Raw genomic sequence first — 20,746 nt, 5'->3', positions numbered from 1 at the left:
AGGATAAAGCAGCTCAGAAAATTAATGAATGAATCTGTTTATTTATTCATCTATTCATCATTTTTTATATTTATGTATCTATTTATTCATTTAGTTTTTTATTAACGTATTCATTTATTTATTTATATATCTATGTATATATTTATCTATGTATATATTTATCTATGTATATATCTTTTTTTTCATTGTAATGTACGTAGTAATTAATTTTATTTGCTAATGGTACTTTCTAGTTTATACATTTCTGCGCCTACGCAGACAAACCCATTCTAACTCTCAAAATTTATCTTGGGTTTGCTCCACAATTCCACACTCTTCATCGCAACTATTAATACACGAAAATTCTTTCCTCATTACACTCCCTTTTGCGACTTTGATGATATGCAAAAATCCCCACTCCACCCTATATCCCCTTTCCACCTCCCTCCTAATGCTCTGCATCAAGCAACAACAGACACATGCACACACTCACACATCACACACAAGTTAATGCGCTGTGGCAGTGGCCACAGACAGGCGGGGAGGATCAATTTCTTACACAGTGTGGTACCGATATTCATAAGAAAGGGAAAGGGAGGTAGAGGAAGGAAGGGGAACTGCAGAGGAAGGGATAAGGAAAATGGCGAGTGGGTGTAATGACAGGGATGGACCCATAGGAAAGGGTGTCCAGGAAAAGGGCTGAGTGGGAGGAAATGGGAGCTTATGTGAGTTTACATGGGTGAGAAACTGGAGAATATGGGCAAAATCTCGCTGGTGCCGGGAAGGGTGGATGCAAGATGAGTAAGTGGGTTAGTGTAGTGGGAAAGGGGGATGGGGTGTAGAGAGGGCTCTGGGGGTGTAGGGTAGGGAGAAAGAATGGGGTTGTAAGGGGAAATGGGGTGTGTGCATGTGTGTGGAGGAGGGTAGTATGTGTGCATGTGTTGTGGTGTTGTGTGTGGGGGCGGGGGTCCATTTTGCTGATTTGCTCTCTTATTGGTTTGTTCAAAAGCTTTGGGAGGGGCAACCACAAAGCATACCCTCCCCACAGAAGTGCTAAGAAACAAAGAGTGGGGTGGGGGTGTGCTTTAATGTTGATATTCTGGTCTAATTAAATTCTGAAATGAATGGTGCTTATCAGATACAAGTCGTAAGTAGACAAAGGAGCAGTCTTTTGTTTGACTGAAAGAATTCTGCACACCTGAGTTTTTGGGCCTATATTGAAATTATTTGAGAGTCAGAAAGGCTTGAATTGGCAATACTGCTTCACATTTTTTTATATTGAAAAGAATAAATGGCAGAATTTAACTATACTATATGAAAACCAGCAACAACATTGGTGGAGGTTCACCTGACAAAGTCCCGAGCATCAATACAAAGTCCGGAGTGGGCCGTCTTATTTATTTTTTAGAAACAAATTCATTAAATTATTGTGGTTATTATGATGTGCATTTGTACCAAACTGCAATTTAAAGTGTTTTCAGTGGCCCTGTCATGTTGCCAAATAAGTTAAAATGTCTGTGATCCAATTCTGTGTTAGGGATTGGTTTTGATGTGTTTTTTTCCCTTGTGTGACTTGTCCCTGTGATTGCCCATTGAGGTCACCTGTCATTTCCCTGCCCCTGGTGCATACCTGTCAGCCTCAGCCAATTGTTTCCCTTATTAAAAAATGCAATTCCCCTCATCAAGAGATTTTTAAAAAAACGTGCAAATGCAACGCAACACATATTTACTGTATATTCTCGCATATTGACCGCCTCTGCGTGTAAGCCGTACCCTTAAAATTGCCTTAAAACCGTTGTATTTTACAATTTATCTCGTATAAGACGCCCCTTGATTCACAATGTTCACCTCCATATTCATGGTTTAAATAGGGAATACAAATGTGTCACTTTAAAGACTAAATTTTATGAAAAATCATCGCACGTGGAATTTCTGAGATATAGTATGAATCAAAAGGATCGTCTTCTGGATTGCACATTCCGAAAGGGTGTTGCTTGCATGTACACGATTTTACAAGGAAATATGAGCAGTACAACCAAGTACAAGTACGAAGTCTGTCTGTAGTGGTCTAGTTTTCGCCAAGTCTCTGGGTGCAATAATAGCATGAGATACATATTATGGAGGTATCAAGGCTGATATTTCAATGATCGACCGCTAGACCTTTGATTAGCCTTAGCAACTATTGGGATGTGCTGACACGGTAAACACTACAAACACATGTATCAAGGTTGCTCGCTTCTAGCCAGTCAGAGCACGTTTAACTGTGGTGAGATGGCGGCCTCTTGACAGGCACAAGTGAGTTTTTTCCATGTTTAATGCAAGATACGGTTTATTTTTTCTTGAATATCATTTCTAGGTTTCAAAATAAATTTTGTTTAGTATTTTATTTTTTCCTCAAGTCGCAGAGAAGGACGACGGTCATACTGCGGTGTCGGCCTGGAGGAGTAGGGTGGTTTTCGACACCGGAGCTCCCGAACTCCATTCGCCAGCGCCACTTTCTGCCCGCCTCACGCCAGAGCCTCTTCCTGAGAAGCACCCCCCCCCCCCCGCAACCCCATCACAAAATAATTGAAAATAATATTAGAGAAACAGAAAAATAATATTAGAGAAACAGAAAAATAAAGAAAGTAAAACAAAAGAATTGGCATTATTTTATAGTGTAACAATGGGGAATTCCTAGCTTTCTGAGGCTTTGGCATAGTTAAGTGGAATAATTTGACATGAACCCTTGGTTTCATTGTTAAAACAGAAGGGTTGGAATCCCATATTGAAAAATAAGGCAAAGAGCAATACCAAGAATGTGAAGGCATTAAGTATTTGTTCTTCCTGCCTGTCTGTTCCCAAATGCATATATAGGTAGTGTAGGCAGAATGCTCAATAATGTAAAGAAAACATGGAAATTGTTGACTTTGGTTACAGCTCTTTTCATACTAATTCTGATTTTGAAATTTAGTGTAATATCTAACAGACAATCAATCAGTCGTACTCAATCGATTCAATCATTCACAAATATAAATATAGGTCTCAATTCCATGATAATATAACACTCAAGATAAATAAAGGGATTTATAGGCTTTGCCAGATTAAAATGAAGAAAACAAGGATTTATTTTATCTAATTTTTCAACCCCCCCAACAGCAAAGTATAGGATTATACTACTTGTATTGTCACAGAGGGGCGTATAATGGGGGAAAAAAGCAGATTTAGAAATTAATACTAGTTAAAATACAATTTTTTTTAGCAGCAATTATTTACAAAGAGATATGTAAATATGGCAGTTTTCCCCACGTGTTGTTAAAACAAACAATGTGCTTTAAACTGTACACAATTGAGTTAGAGTGGTTCTATTTATTAGGTTTTTTTTTTGGTCTAAATGTGTTTAGCTGCGTGGACTAACGGACAAGTTGTCAATTTGTCAGCATGTCGTTCTCACTGTTCTGGGCTCAAGGGTTCGATCCCTGCTCCACTGTGGGGAGTTGTATGTTATGCCCCAAGCTTGCTTGGGTTTTCTCTGGGTATACTCCAGTTTCCGAGTACACTGCGCCATCAGCTGAGATACAAAATAATTACACACGGTAAAAAGCGCTTGAAAAATATGCAAAAGGTGCTTTAGCTAGTTCTACATGACCTTTTGAAAATCATTAGCTCTTACAGTGATAAACAGTCAGTGTCAGAACAAGGGGAAAAGAGGCTTTAAATGCACATATTTTACTTTATTGTATATATGAATGGAATATATGTATTTGCTGCACTCTCTTTATGACAATAAACCACTCAAGACTGCACACTATAGTCTTACCACAATAAAGCATATTCACTAAACTTAATGAATAATGCCCTTTCTCTTGCTTTTTGGCAAAAAAAACTCTTAAATGTAACACTACTGAGATTTCTCTTTGCATGAGTGAGGCTGTCAGTAGTCACTGTGTGAATGCTCTTAAGTATTTTGTCAGGTTGTGTTGAGGCTTCTTGAGATAAATGCCTATCCCAGCTGACTTTGAGTATGATTTGGAATAAATTCTGAACTAGTCATTTGGCAATTTGAGGCAAATGAGAAATAGCTTTTCACAATTTTAAATCCTGAAGGCAGAATGATTCATAAACAAAATTGAGTGAATAGACTAAAATAAATTGTCACTGGAAAAATGTTGCAGGCCACTTTACAATGAAAATACTCCAATGTTGACTGTGTGTTCTTTACTTCTTTGCGTAAGTTTCACATTTATCTTTTCCGGTGACATTTTGAGTTACCATATCCTGGCTGTGGCTTCAAAGGGTATACTGGCAAATGCATAAAAAATATTTTTATTTTTATTTTTTTTAAAAACATGTACGTTATACTGTATCTGTGGGAAGCCAGTCTATTTTGGTAAATTAATGAAGCTTTTTTAAATCATTTTCAAGGAGAGCAACAGGGAGACAACAGTTGTAACCTTCACGAGGTGTCTCCCGAGAGGCCGCCCGTCGTGGCCTGCAAATTCAACAAAACGACCCAGAGCTGCCAACCAGGAACATGGCACCCTACGTTTTTCATCCAGCCGGAGATTTTCGCACTGCCCCACACCTCCGGCTACCCCCTGGATGAACTAATCCGCGTTCCAGTGGCAGCTCTAGTGCTGCTGAGGGTAATCCCTAGGCGCTTGAGGTGACCTAACAACAACAACAACAACAGGAGAGCAACAACCATCCACACTCACACTCATACCTAGGGGCAATTTAGAGTGTCCAATCAGCCTACCATGTATGTCTTTGGAAAGTGATAGGCTCCATCCCAGCTCACACCAAGGATTACACCAGTACTGGTAACTGGCAAATGTTGAACACATGTCACCATGACAAAACATTTATTCACACGATATGGTTCGGAAACCTAGTAAAACAAACTACCAGTTTGAACACAATTCTCAAATGGAATTTATCATTTGAAATCCTAATTCATCACATTTTTCAAAGTCTTATTCATCAACCTCAGATTCACCAAACAATTGTTTCCACTTCTGTTTTGTGCGCAACGGTCAATGTCGGTGGGGAAAGCCGCGAAGCCTATCCGAGGATAGCGCTCCCTGGGCGGACTCGAGTGAGCGTTTCTCTGGAGCAAGTTTTTTTTATTTAACCCTCCGCTATAAACTTGCCAAATGCTATTTGGAGAGGGCTGTCTTTTGTAAAGGAGGTAGATTATATCCCCTGAGATGGAGGATATATATATTTTTGGGCCCCTGGTAGAATTGACTCTCTGGCGCCATCTAGTGGACACATGCGGTTTTACGTCTCCCTTTATTGCGGCTGCGGAGGGAACTTTTTCACCGGGATTTGTTGATAAAAGCGAAGACCTCATGTATAAAGCGCACTTGAACGTTGCTTCATTTTTTTGGTACATTTTGTGCATTATACTCAAATAAATATGGTGGTCATTTAAAAATGCATGCCAACCTCCATCCCATAGTGCAAAAAGTTTCACACAAAAATAAATAAAATAAATAAAATAAAGCCATATTTTTCACACCGCTACATGATGATATTTGGACCAAGAGATAGTTTCTTACATCACACACTCAGGCATAAACATAAATCTCTGCCTCCGGTTGTGCTGTACCCCCACATGGTTCTATCTGTAAAGGTAGGAGATGAGAATTAAAAATAGTCTTAGACAAAATGGCCTGACCTGACAAGAAGAGGAGATAAAATGAGAAATATTATCAATACATTACTATTATATTTTAAATGAGACAAAATGTGCGTGGTTTCTACATTCAGACACTATTAATATGTGTTTAAGAGTTAATTAAAATTAAATACAGTGGTTTTCATTGTTCATTCAACATAACGGATGCTACCTTGAAGCAAAAGTGCACCAACGGAAATTAGTTGAACTGTGGGTTAATTGTGTATCACTTTCACCAGGCAACCTTAATTATGGTGAATGGGGGCCCAAATGATGGTAACTGTTGGATTCAATACCAAAAGTGCAACATATGTAGGTGTGTCATCTAGTGATGGGAAACATTGACAGATAGACTGCAGATCACATTGTGAGATGTAACAATGAGTGTCTACGTATACAGGATCATGTTCTGTGCAAATACTTCTTACATTGTTTGCCATTACAAAAAAATACAAACGGTGTATTTTTACAAAGCAAACGAGGAGAAATCTCTGCACAACAAAGGTACAGTGGGGTTGATGGACTGATGTCAATGTCTAGAATGATTTTGAATGTCTTCAACTCATCTCCCAAATTCCCACAGACTCCCTCCCTTTGCTCAATCCAAAACATATTTTGCCTGCTCTACTCTCTCCTCTCCCTACGTCTCCTTCATCCCCTAACATTTTCCTTTACAGAGCACATGACTGATGAAACCAGCTGGCTGACTGCTCTTTTGCATGTGTTTCAAATACATAGCTACAGTATGAAAGGCCCGGATAGTTAATCATGGAGAAGAGCCATGGGTAAGCAAGGACTTGTAGTGAGCGTAGGATCCAGATTGTGATCTAAGTGCAGATGGATATGAAAGTGAGGAAGTGAGACTTTGAATGTAAAGTGGCACCAACTGTAGCACAGAGAAAGTAAACCAGGCAAATGGAAAATAGTCTATGGTTGAAATGAAGTAAGGATACCTATATCCGAGTAGCCGCCTCGTGTTGTAGCGGTTTACTCGCCTGACTTCGATGCGGGCAGGCGCAGGCTCAATTCCTGCTGGTGGTGGTATGATTGGGAGTGTGGATGGTCGTTTTGTCTCTCTGTGTTCACTGCGACTGACTGCTGACCAGTCTAGGGTGTAGTCTGCCTTTTGCCCGAAGACAGCTGGGTTAAGCTTCAGCAAACCCCACAACCCTTTCGAGGATGTGCGCTATGGAAGATGAATGAATGAATTGAATATATGAGAGTAAAGTTATGAGTTCATCTCCAAGGACAAAATAGTTAAATATGGGGAAAGCAGGTGTTGTACCCCTGAATTATGGCAATACATTTGCCTTTAAAACACAGGGGGAAATAATCAGGCGATTGATTAGACCGTCGGCCTCACAGCTCTGGGGTTTTGGGTTCAAATCGAGGTCGGTCCACCTGTGTGGAGTTTGCATGTTCTCTCTGGACCTGTGTGTGTTTTTTCTGGGTACTCTGGTCTCCTCCCACATTCCGAAAAGAACATAGTAAAAATGAATGAGATAATGCTTTTTTAAATGAAAACATATATGAAAACAATCAAAAATTAAGTTTTAAATGTTTTTTTATGAATAAATAGGAGCGGCCCCTTGGATGAGTGGTAAGCGCGTCGGCCTCAGAGCAGGGGACTTGTTTTAAAATCTAGGTCGGTCCACCTGCGTGAGGCTTGCATGTTCTTCTCGGGCCTGCGTGGGTTTTCTTCGGGTACTCCAGTTACATCCCATATTCCAAAGAGATGCATGCTAGGCTGAATGGACACTCTAAATTGCTCTTAGGTACGAGTGAGAGAGTGAATGTTTTTTCTGTCTTCTCGTGCCCTGCAATTGCCTGGTCAAAAGTTAAGGGTGGCCCCCGCCTCTGGCCCAAAGTCAGCTGGGATAGGCTCCAGCACCCCCCGCGACCATAATGAGGATAAATCAGTTCAGAAAATGTATGAATGAATGAATTTGGAAAGCATTATATAAAATATTTCTGATTTTGTTCGACTCTCTTCCTTCATTTTCATGTCTGTTTCAGTATTGACATCTGGTGGTGACCAGGAGACATAAAGAGATTTGCCGAAATGAGTCCATTAATGTGGTAAGCGCGCAACTTTCAAGTCATATTGTTATCGACTTTCTTTTATTCTGTATATCTTGATCACCCTCAGAGCAACATTAGTTCTATGAAAGTTACAGTATTTTGACAAATCGTAGTGGTATTTAATGAAATCTAATCGTTCGGATTTCGCTTCCCGATTTCCCAACAGCAAGTGAAAGCAACAGTGGCAAACAGTATAGTGCGCATGCGTGATGGGTGAATGGGGAAGTTCAGTAGTCGGCGACTCGGCGTATCTAGTCGATCAGGTACAGTGGATAAAAACATTAAACTGTCATGGAATAAGGTATTTAGTGTCCCTCCGCTGCCAACGTTACAATAATATACGGAGAATGGATTCTTGACACCTACGGGAAGTTTACAGCAGCATTCTATTGGGGAGTAACAATCAAGTGGTAAGAAGTACACGACAATGATGATGCCAGAATGCAACCCGACAGAGACATTCGAAGGCTCGTTGGATACTGGGACAACGGCGGATTTTCAATCCGAGTCAAATATAATCACTGTACATAGTCCAAGTGTGTTATTCGAAAAGAACACAGCGGGCTTGGGACTCCAGGTTAACCCGGGCGTTGCCGTTCGAATTTCTGACTCGTATGAAAGTGTCTTGACCGAGCTTGAGGTGGACGGCTCCGGGGAAGACGCTTTGCTCTTGCCGAGCTTTGCTGGAGACTCATCCCCGTTGAGAAGTGTCCGAGACAAGAGCAGGCGGAACAGACACAGCTCTTCGTCGGATAAAGACGCGTTAGCCTCGCCGGGTAAGCAGTGAATGTGATTGCTATGACAAGTGTTTTTTTTTTATATTGACGTACATGGGCCAGCCAGGTACGTGTGTGTTCTAATAGATTCGGTGCCAAGCAAACCAGAGTTTAGCTGATACTTTGGTGTTCCTATACTTGATCATTCATTCATTTTCTGAACCGCTATATCTTCATAAGGGTTGCTGGGGGTGCTGGAGCCTATCCCAGAGGTGGGGGACACCTGGAATTGGTGGCCAGCCAATTGTAGGGCACAAGGAGACGGACAATCATGTACATTCACACCCATACTTAGGGTCAATTTAGAGTGTCCAATCAGCCTACCATGCATGTTTTTGGAATGTGGGAGGAAACTGGAGTACCCAGAGGAAACCCACACAGAGAACATGCAAACTCTACACAGGTGGACCGACCTGGATTTGAACCCAGGACCCCAAAGCTGTGAGGCCGATGTGCTAACCATTCATCTGATGGATTGCCTATTTATGATTAGTTATCAACAAAATGCTAACAGTTAATTAATTATTAATATTGCATGTTGATGAAATGACCTGGGTATAGTGGCACATTGCATTGTCACTGACATGCTGAAGCCACAAGAAGGAAAGAAGTTGGCAAACTAAACGTTGATTCGATAATCTATTCACTTGAGATCTATTTTAAGTTCTATGTACTAGTAATCTCTTTGTCCTCAGTGGTAAGACAATTCAGTGTACTGGTAATAGTACTTACTAATAATGTTGTTCCCATTACTGCCTCCCACCACTGTATGACATTTATATACAGTAGTAGAAGGGTGCAGCAAGTAGTCTGTAGTGAAATTAATGTTATTAAAATATTAGTTTTGCCAATTAGTACTAGTGGAATGCAAACAGCGTCCAATAAAGTTTTGACCTTATATATAATGAAAGTATAATGAGATTTAGAGCTTCACCATCAAGTGCAAAAATAACAACAAGGAAACAGCCAAATAAACAATCTATAAGTTATATATATATATATATATATATATATATATATATATATATATATATATATATATATATATATATATATATATATATATATATATATATATATATATATATATATATATATATATATATATATATATATATATATATATATATATATATATATATATATATATATATATATATATATATATATATATATATATATATATATATATATATATATATATATATATATATATATATATATATATATATATATATATATATATATATATATATATATATATATATATATATATATATATATATATATATATATATATATATATATATATATATATATATATATATATATATATATATATATATATATATATATATATATATATATATATATATATATATATATATAACTTATTGATTGTTTATTTGTCTGTTTCCTTGGTGTTATTTGTACACTTGATGGTGAAGCTCTAAATCTCATACTTGAAGTACATATACATACACACAATTGAAAATACATTTTCATCTCAAGGGGTTAAAATTTGCATAAAATGAAAAACATAATGAGGTGCTTGTCTAAAGCTGTTGAATGGGTGTGCCAGGAGTAGGGAAATTACAGCCATTTCATTAGCTTGATGTCATCACCACCACGTTTAAAACTTGACAACACGCGGAGTAAAATTGCACACTGCTGACGTGTTTACCAGAGTACAATGTGTACTCAGTCTTGTCTGATCACACGCTCTGACGCAACATTCATGTTACCTCTACTTGAATACTACTTCATATATACACATTCATGTTACCTTTTTACTTGAAGACGAAATAGGTTTTTAACATTTTTTTTGTTGTATTCACTCCTTTTCACATTTATGGTGGAGCGCCATTTTTGAGAGACCACTTGCCTGATATTTAGTCTGAAATGTATATATTATCGCGACTTATTTTTTTTGGATATTTTTTACGCTAATAATTATTAAAAAAAAAAAAAAATATAATAAGAATGTGAAAATCCACGCTGAAACTCGCAAGCGGAAGCCACCTCTGTCTTCTGCTTGCTTCTAGGACTCAGCACTGAAGAATTATTATTATTTTTTTAAAGTTCACAAAAATGTAAAAAAAGAGAGATATATGGAGATATATGGAGATATAGGGAGAAATAGAGAGAAATAGAGAGAAATAGAGAGAAATAGAGAGAAATAGAGAGAAATAGAGAGAAATAGAGAGAAATAGAGAGAAATAGAGAGAAATAGAGAGAAATAGAGAGAAATAGAGAGAAATAGAGAGAAATAGAGAGAAATAGAGAGAAATAGAGAGAAATAGAGAGAAATAGAGAGAAATAGAGAGAAATAGAGAGAAATAGAGAGAAATAGAGAGAAATAGAGAGAAATAGAGAGAAATAGAGAGAAATAGAGAGAAATAGAGAGAAATAGAGAGAAATAGAGAGAAATAGAGAGAAATAGAGAGAAATAGAGAGAAATAGAGAGAAATAGAGAGAAATAGAGAAATATATGGAGATATAGTGAGATATAGAGAGCTATGGAGAGCTATGGAGAGCTATAGAGAGCTATAGAGAGCTATAGAGAGCTATAGAGAGCTATAGAGAGCTATAGAGAGCTATAGAGAGCTATAGAGAGCTATAGACAGCTGTAGAGAGCTATAGAGAGATATAGAGGTATACAGTGGTACCTCGACATTCGAGCACCCCGACATCGAAACATATCCAAATACAAGAAATTCTCGAGCAAATGATTATCTCTAGATATGAGACAAATTTCAAAGATACGATAAAGCCAGGTGGCCAAGACATGAGAGGCTGTTTATGATTTTAGTGCACTGTCTTTTTTGCCCCATCTCTTTTGTGTATAACAGATATCTACGAGCTCTGTGCGGAGCGTTGCATTTTTTTCAGTGTTTTTGTCCGTCACTCAGCATGAATGGCTGAGCGATCGCTAATACGAGCAGTATATATTACTTCTCATTGGCTGCTCATAAAAACATCAGGGGCACTGGCTCTCTCCTCGCAACTCCCCCGTGTAATGTGTCTGCGAGCACTGGGCGGACAAATGCATTTTTCTGAGACCTGTAATGAGAAAAACATTAGAGTAGTGTACGTGTGATTAAGCTGGCTCACCAATTCATATCGAGATTCGGGAAGGTCGCCTCAAAAGCCGCCGTGGAATATATTTGTTGTACTGAATGTCTCATTTTAGTATTAAACATAATGACCACTTGTTATTTGTTACTCTATTAGTATTTTTTTCAAAGTATGGGAACAAATTATTTGTATTTAGTTTGTTTTTTGGGAAACGTTGATTTGAGATTCGAGTAAATTGACATATGCGCTCGGTCTCGGAATGCATTAAGCTTGTATCTCAAGATATTGACTGTATTCCGATTTTTCACTCGGAATATTACAATGTATGATTTCTTTCAATTTCCCACGGCACACTTGTGTGCCGCGGCACAGTGGTTGGGGAAACACTGATCTAGATAATCTAGGGTTATATACTTAGGGCTCCATTTATTCAAATTGAATTTCCATTGATTCTTTAAGGTATCAACAGCAGGGATTTCAACCATTTCCCTGGTGATCCTGAGTTTGCTGATATTATCCAAACTGCTGAACAGGCTATTGACGGTGGAACCTTTCCTGAAAGGATTTCCCAAGGCTCCAGTGGGAGTTACTTTGTCAAAGACACAAAAGGGGTAAGTTACACACTCATCTGTAACAATTCATTACACTGAAGTGCCTTTTTTAATGTAAAACATGATTCTATACCTGAATAAAGAAATTATGTAATATGTTTTAGAGCATACTAGTGGCGGAAAACGCTGTTGGATTAATAAGTGACTGTACTGATGGATTTCCAAGTGAATGTGTTTAGCAACACGTGGCAGGAATGTATGGATAACATGCTCTCAGTAGTCACTGGAATAAGAAGAACAATAATAATTAGTCATAAAATGTCATCTTTGATAATTCTGGCCTCAACAGAAAGTCATCGGCGTTTTCAAACCAAAGTCAGAGGAACCATACGGTCATCTAAATCCCAAATGGACCAAATATTTTCACAAGGTATTCATGTTACATCATGTTTTGACTTCACACATAATCACTGTAAGAAGATAGGTTTGAAATGCATCACTAATGTTTGTATCTTTGTTTAGCTCTGTTGCCCGTGTTGTTTTGGGCGAGGCTGCTTGTTGCCAAATCAGGGTTACCTCTCAGAGGCTGCTGCTTCGCTGGTTGATAGCAAACTTGGCCTATGTGTGGTTCCGAAAACAAAGGTTAGTCTCTCTCTTGGCATTGCACATTAATGTATAGTTATTATTTTTTTCTGACTGCAGCTGAAGAAGGTGCACTGAATGGTTGGTTTCTTCTATCAGGTGGTGTATTTGGCCAGTGAGACCTTTCATTATAGTGCCATAGACAGAGCCAAATCTAAAGGGAAGAAGTACGCTTTAGAAAAAGTGCCCAAAGTGGGACGACGCTTCCACAGAGTGGGCTTACCTCCGAAGGTAATACCATCTCCTCATTTTATTTCAGTGGCAAAAGCTTTTTACTTTTTGCTTTTTAATCGCCCCATCATTTTCAACACAAACCTCATATTTACTATAAATCGTGTAAATATAGCTTACAACAGCGGTCCCCAACCACTGGTCCCCGAGTCACCTGGTGCCAGTTCCGCTTATGCGAGGTGAGGTCGCGGAGTTAAGCTTCAGCAGGGAAGGCCAGATTTCCCCAACCTCTTCATAAAGCTCATCCAGGAGGATCCCAAGACATTCTTGGGCCACTCGGGAGACATAGTGGGACAGCACACCAGGGAGGCGTCCAGGGGACATCCTAATCAGAGTACCCGGACGTTTGGTCGCCCGGACGTTTGGTCGCTGGATTCGCTCGCTCTCAAAATTATAATCATGAGAGAGAGAGAGTTTACTGTTGAAAGCGATCAACCAGGTAGTCTCTCGCTCTCAAAATGATGATCATGAGAGAGAGAGAGAGAGAGAGAGAGAGAGAGAGAGAGAGAGAGAGAGAGAGAGAGAGAGAGAGAGAGAGAGAGAACTGTCCGTCGACCAAACGCCCGTTCGACAAACGTCCGGGGACCAAGGTTCCGTTGACCAAACGTCTGGCGACCAAACGTCCGGGTACCCTCTGGACCCCTCCCAAATGACCGAGCTTCTCACTTTATCTTTAAGGGAGATCCCGGACACCCTGCGGAGGAAACTCATTTCGGCCACTTGTATCTGGGATCTTGTTCTTTTGGTCACGACCCACAGTTTGTGACCATAGATGAGGGTGGTAACGTAGATCGAAACGGTAATAGAGAGCATCACCTTTCGCCTCAATTCCTTCTTCTCCCCGATTGAACGGTGCAGTGACTGCAGATCGGCCTGTCGATCTTCCGCTCCGTTCTTCCCTTACTTATGAACGAGACCCCAAGATACATATACTCCTTCTCTTGGCAAAGGACGTCATCTGTGACCCAGAGAGGGCATGCCACCTTTTTTCCGATTGATACTCAGTCTTTTTTAAATATAACGTTTTGATGCCGCTCTTATATTGTCTAATATTTGTAGCCGAAGCAATTCTATCACAGTGGAACAACTGACATTTCTTCCATTTGATGGCATAACTGAACATCATTGTACAATTGCAAAAGGCTGACAAGGTAATGTTTTTTTCTTTTTCTTTGCATGTTTGGCTAGGTGGGCTCATTCCAACTGTTCGTGGAGGGTTATCGCGAGGCAGACTATTGGTTGAGGCACTTTGAGGCAGAACCTCTGCCAGAGAACATCAGAAAGCAGCTACAGTCACAGTTTGAGCGGCTCGTCATACTGGATTATGTAATCCGAAACACAGGTGAGTGTATTCCATTCTCACGTTCTCTCTCATGCACTCTTGCTTTCATGTCTGACAATCGATATCACATTTGTGTTTTAAAAATCTAAATTTCTCTCTCGCTTTTTCATGCATTTTCTATACTGTATACAGTGGTACCTCGACCTACAAGCACTCTGACATACAAGCAATTCAAGATACAATTTCGGACAAATAATTATCTCGAGATACAGGACAAATTTCGATAAACGGGCAGACAGCGGACGCGAGATGCTGTTCATAAGAAGATCATGGGCACTGTATCTCTCCCCACAACTCTTTGTAATGTCTCTGCGAGCACTGGGCGGACCGTTGCATTTTTTTAGTGTTTTTTTTTTCTCCCGTTAGTCATTGCGAGGCAATCGCTAATACGAGAGTTATATATGCTACTTCTCGTTGGCAAGTGGTCGTGCGTTATCCTTTTGTGAGGACATTTGCATCATTTTGTGAATATTTTGAAGGGAATACAAAAGCAAATATCTAGATTGCATGTGAAAATCAGTGTGGAGACGGGGCAAAAAGAGCCAACCCGGAAGAAGAAAGGTATTAAAATGTCAAACAAAATTAGAATTAAGTTTAGTGTTAGGTTTGATTAAACTTATTCTGTGTCTGCATCGTAATCCAAGTTGATTTTTCCCCCCTTTCAAAATCCATATAATTTTAGAACTATTAAACACATGTTAGTAATATTAAACCACTAATTATGTGTTACTTTGTTAATAGATGGCAAATTAGAAGAAATAAAACATTTTTTCTAATCCAATATCCTGTTTTTGGTGTGTTTTTTCAGAGGGTTGGAGAAAATTAACTAGTTTTTAGTTCATTTCGATAGGAAACGTTCGTTCGCGTTACGAGAATATCGACATACGAGCTCAGTCCCGGAACGAATTAAGCTCTTATCTCGAGGTACCACTGTATTTGTGTTACTAAAGTGTGTACATCTTAGACATAAACACTCCTTCTATTCTGTTAGATCGTGGAAATGACAACTGGTTGATTAAGTATGAGAAGCCAGGAGTGTGTGACGGACCAAAGGTGAGTTTAATAATAAAAAATAATGCTCCTTTTATCTTGTGCATGCTCGTAAATTTGATGGCATTACAAATTACTGCTGCGATTGGCTGCCCATCGATTCAGGGTGTTCTGTGACTGGTGCTGTAGTTAAGATAGACTCCAGCACCCCCTCATCTGCTCATTCAGAATTTTCTTGCAAAGTGCATGAATATGGGGGAAATTTTACTAGATGATTGCGCTCAATGATCATAATTTAACAAACTGAGTTATGTCTTTCACTATGTTAAACGAAAGACGATAAAATAATCAAACGGCCAGAATCCACAAGAGCCTGTGAACACCAATGTGGTTTTTCCACCTGTAATCAAACATTGTTATCCGATGAGCAATTAACAAGCACAGGTAATGTTGTCTGTTTGACCAGTGGATCAGGATTTTGAACAGAGATCAATAAGTGACGTCAGCATTATTCATTAATCATTAGTATTTCCACTTCTCCAGGATATAGAGTGGCCAGAAAACATTTCTGCGCCATGCATCAAGATTGCAGCCATCGACAATGGCCTAGCCTTTCCTTTCAAGCACCCTGATGAATGGAGAGCGTGTAAGTTGAGGTCTTTTAATGTAGTCAATGATAAATTTTCTGTCATTGACCCACCACAGTTATATGATTTTGTGACATTTAAGAATGATCAACCGTAGTAATTGAATTTACAGCGTCATTTTGAATTTACTTTGGAGGCTTTTGCAATAATTAGTCATTAAGTATGAGTCCCATTTTGCACTGATTAATAAAAAAAATGCAACCTGTACAGCTCATAGATATCTTTATACGAGGAAGATGCAGCGAGAAAGACAGTGACATGTTGTTATCATTTGCAGCCTCTCGCATGGTCGGCCATTTGGCGGCCGCATTGGGAGCCGTCTCGTATGCTCGTATCTCAAATTTGTCTCACATCTGAAGGCAAACATTTGCTCGGAATTTTCCTCGTATCTCAAATTTCTCTAATGTTGCATTTCTCGTATGTCAAGGTATTACTGTAATTGCTTTGCAATTGGTTCGGGGTCTACTCTGCCTCATGCCAATAGTTAGTTATGATAGACTCAAGCACATTGGACATTATGAGGATAAACAGTACAGAAGGTGGTTGGATTTTTATTTATTTATAACTGATGTTATTTTCTTTAGACCCTTTTCACTGGGCATGGCTTCCCCAGGCCAAGGTGCCTTTCTCTCAGGAGACCAGAGAGCTAGTGCTGGCTCGTCTCTCGGACATGAACTTTGTGCAGGACCTCAGTGAGGACCTCTATGAAATGTTTATGGTATGGAGCAATATAACACATTTCACTGTCTTCATTTTTGTTTTGAAATCTAACAGAATGAAATACTTCAGTATTTTGCCTATGCTGATCTAAGGTAGTACCTAAAGTATTAATCTCTCAATTATCAGAGGGACAAAGGCTTTGACAAGACCATGTTTGAGAAACAGATGTCAGTGATGAGGGGGCAGGTGAGTTTTCCGTGTTCTCTCTTCTTCAATTGCCCTTTTGCCGAACCATATGTGCCAAATGTGCCATTTTTTTGGCGTTGTATTCATCACTAATGTGTGTGTGGAGAGGGGGGGGGGTCTTTAGTGGCCTTCGAGCAGTCTGTTGACGTCCTCCCCATGTTATAGGTTGGATACCAAATAAGCCAGCGTCACCGCCTTATTTACGCCGTAAAACTCATATTTTTGGTTCATATTCTATTGAATAGATGAAGGGATAGAATCTATTCCTAGTGGTTACCACTCACTTGTTATCCTTGGAGAAGGATTCATTGCCTCTTTCCGAATGTTTGCTTCTTGATGTAATAATTTATGCCGTGACGGTGTGCTACATGGGCATACATATTGCCAGCCTTCAGCATATTTAGCAATTTCACCTTTTTGATCACTGTCATCATGTTTCATTTTTTCTTGGGCTCGTTGGATACCTTAGATGGCGCGGGAGGATAAGATGCATTTTCAAGGGCGATCCAAAGTCCAAAAAAGATGGAATATGATCCGCGTAGTCTTCCTCCATGAGGTGATGTACGCGATACAAATTCTAAACAAAACATGAAAAGGAAGACGTCCTCTTTGTCCACAAGGTCATGTGCACGATGCAAATTCCAAACAAAACATGAAAAGGGAAGACTTCATCTTCCTCCATCGAGGTGATGTGCTTGATGCAAATTCCAAACAAAACATGAAAAGGGAAACGTTCTCTTCCTCCACGAGGTCATGTGCGCTATCCATCAGACCAAAGTAGCTTCCACACAGTCTTATAAAATGCAACAAGCCTATTTGCCATCTTACTAAAAGTCATGGAAGACGTCTCACTGATGTTTGCCCTGTCCTGCACTATGAACATTTTATATGACGTCTATTTTTTGTTTTGAATTTTATCATAAAATTCCCCCCTAAAACGTTACTTATACTCCAGTGAAAGTTCTGTTTTTTTCCCCTTTCATTGAGCATTTTGTGGCTCAGTGCAAGTTGTACTCAAGTGTGAATTATAGTCTGCAATATTACAGTACTTGGCAATGGTTGTTTGTTGATTTCAATGCTATCTGAATGTAACACAGATAAATGTTTCTTGTAACAGGTGTTGAATCTCACCCAAGCTCTTAAGGATGGCAAGAGCCCTCTACAGCTAGTCCAGATGCCCCGTGTGGTGGTGGAGCGCAGCCGGTCAGGTGGCCAGGGCCGCGTGGTCACCCTGGGCAATGCGTTCACTCAGACCTTCCACTGCAAGCGACCCTTTTTCTCTTCTTGGTAGTGAGGGAACATCAATCTTTGGTGGGGGGCTTTCTGAAAGCAAGAAGTGGGGAGAAAAAGTAGTCCTAGCTATTAATCTTACCAAGTGAGGGAATATTTTGAAGGAAGTAAAGTAGTGAATGTTTTTTTTCTTTTCACCGGTTCCCAGTTTTGGTGGAAGTAATGTATGATAAGAAGTTGACAGCAGAACATATGAAATCAAAATGTTTCCTTGAGAGTTGAGGCTTGATAGGATAATCTGTGTGAATCAGCTTCGTTGCTCATTGTGACCCAAAGGGCAAACACAATTATTTACTATTCTACAAGTGGATCAAATGACTATAGCAGTAAGACAAAACTCCGCCGTGGTTTATTAGTGTTTTATAGTTTCATAAAATATTGCTTTGAAAGTGCATTCCAAAAGATAATCCAAAAATAGTTACTATGCCTTTTGTAGGATACATACAGAAATGAGTGGATATGATTTCTTTCCACTAAAGTTGATGAATCCAGCATTTTTGGCAAAAGTGTTGAACAAACACAAAGCTAGTGTCTTCAACTATTACAGTAATACTGCCAAAATCTTGTTTGTAGATGGATTTTTGAAAAAACACAAAAGAAAATATATTCTTGTTCAAACTTGAATTTAAACCTCACTGGAGGAAGCTGCGGACTTGGAATAACAATTTTGCTTGAATGTAATGTTTACTATTTATACTATTGTCCCTAAACATTTCACAGGGAGCGAATACTGTTAATCAATTTTACATTGAATGTATTTGTTCTTTGGCGTATACTCAGATCACAGCATGGAGAATGACACCCCGTTAATCCGTTGTCATGATTTAGCTAACAAGAAGAGTGAGTGCCATGAATTTTTCTTATGCATCTTGACATTTTTATTACCACATGATTGTATGGAGAGAGTTGTATGTTTCAGAGAATAACATTTGGGAGCATTTAATCTGCGTTTTGTTGTATTTTGTGGCTGTTTTTATGTTTTGCTCATTTGGGTCATGAAGAAAGACTTATGTCCCACAAGGGAAATTCAATTTTTAATTATATTTATTGATCAACAAAATAGATCATTGTAATTGACGCTCAAGTTTTATTCCATTATCTACTCTATTTATACAGTGGTACCTCAAGATACGAGCTAAATTTGTTTCGGGACTAAGCTCGTATGTCGATATTTTCGTAACTCGAACAAACGTTTCCCATTGAAATGAGCTAAAAACAAATTAATTTGTTCCAAGCCTTTGAAAAAAACAAAACAGGATATTGCATTGGGAAAAAAATGTTTTATTTCTTCTAATTCGCCATCTATTAACAAAGCAACACATAACTAGTGGTTTAATACTAATAAAATGTATTTAATAGTATATTAAAATTGGATGTATTTTGCGGAGGGGAGAGAGAGAGAGACGGACAGAGAGGAGATATTGGATTGGAAAAAATGTTTCGGAATCTTCTATAGGATTGGAATAAACTTTATTCACATTTGTTTCAGTTGCAAAAAAGTGAAAACACAGATCAGGGTTCATGAAAAGCTAGTATTTCTAAATAATCCACGTTTTTGCTTTTTGTTGTTTTCAATTGTGTCTTGTTGAGAGGTAATATCCCACATTGAATAGTAAAATTCTCTCGTAAAATAATTGATACAGATTTAAAAAATTGTGGAAATTTATCAAAGCCAATAGGACCAATTTTCAAAGTGCTTTTATTTTCAAATGCAACATGAGATTTTCAAAATAATATGTTTGTTCAAGTTTTAGGGTAGTGTAGTGTGTATCAAAAGTCGGTTGGGCTCACTATATCCTGCATTTGGTGTTGAAGAATGCCTTTTCCAGCAAGATGAAGCACCTTGCCATATAAAGCAATAGTCATAACAAAATGGCTTAGGTAACAAAACTTTAAGATTTTGGGCCCTAGGACAGGAAACTCCAGACCTTAATCCCATTGGAAATTTGTGGTCAATCCTCAAGAGGCGGGAAGACAATCAGAAACCCACACATTCTGACAAACTCCAAGCATTTATTATGCGAGAATAGACATCCATCAGTCAAGATTTGGTTCAGAAGTTGATCGACAGCATGCCAGGGAGAATTGCAGAGGTTTTGAAAAAGAAGGATCAACACTGCTAATATTGACCTATTGCATGTAATTATCAATACAGTCTCCCTCAATTATTGTGACTTCACTCATTAATTATTAAGAATGTGAAGATCAATGCTGAAACTCCCAAGCGGAAGCCACTTTATTGTTTTCTGCTTGCCACTAGGACTCATCAATGAAGGAAAAAGGGTAGTTATTATAGGGATGATCCTACTTAGTGATTTTTCGATTATCGCGGCCATGTCTGATCTACATTAACCACAATATTTGAGGGATTACTGTCAACGCTTTTTATACTTGTGAAATGTTTCTAATTGTATGTCATCATACCATAGAAACATCTGACAAACACCTTAAAACCCTGAAGGAATAGACTTCGTAATGTAAAATTATGTGTCATTCTCAAAACCTTTCGCCATGACTACACTGACAGTAATATTTATCATTCCCCGACTAGCCAATAGATGGCATATTGG

At 38.8% G+C, this 20,746-nt stretch overlaps 1 protein-coding gene across 1 annotated transcript; it reads left to right on the top strand.

Moving 5' to 3' along the window:
* Nucleotides 1-7,917: 7,917 nt before the first annotated feature.
* pi4k2b (phosphatidylinositol 4-kinase type 2 beta) lies at nucleotides 7,918-19,119 on the top strand. Its single transcript, XM_077719618.1, has 11 exons — nucleotides 7,918-8,499; nucleotides 12,037-12,188; nucleotides 12,478-12,558; nucleotides 12,651-12,770; nucleotides 12,870-13,001; nucleotides 14,190-14,343; nucleotides 15,335-15,396; nucleotides 15,877-15,979; nucleotides 16,565-16,698; nucleotides 16,827-16,886; nucleotides 18,004-19,119. Exons 1-11 carry the CDS (start codon nucleotides 8,151-8,153, stop codon nucleotides 18,175-18,177), a joined length of 1,521 nt encoding a protein of 506 aa, XP_077575744.1. The 5' UTR covers nucleotides 7,918-8,150; the 3' UTR covers nucleotides 18,178-19,119.
* Nucleotides 19,120-20,746: the final 1,627 nt, after the last annotated feature.

This window comes from Stigmatopora nigra, chromosome 6, assembly GCF_051989575.1.
Source record: "Stigmatopora nigra isolate UIUO_SnigA chromosome 6, RoL_Snig_1.1, whole genome shotgun sequence".
NCBI classification, from domain to species: Eukaryota; Metazoa; Chordata; class Actinopteri; order Syngnathiformes; family Syngnathidae; genus Stigmatopora; species Stigmatopora nigra.
This window is presented reverse-complemented; position numbering and strand designations above follow the sequence as displayed.

Bases quoted from the DNA above. Each gene is read 5' to 3' on its own strand.
- pi4k2b (XM_077719618.1), top strand. From the start codon at position 8,151: ATGATGATGCCAGAATGCAACCCGACAGAGACATTCGAAGGCTCGTTG. The intron at 8,500-12,036 runs GTAAGCAGTGAA...TGATTCTTTAAG, and splicing joins AGACGCGTTAGCCTCGCCGG to GTATCAACAGCAGGGATTTC. The intron at 16,699-16,826 runs GTATGGAGCAAT...CTCAATTATCAG, and splicing joins ACCTCTATGAAATGTTTATG to AGGGACAAAGGCTTTGACAA.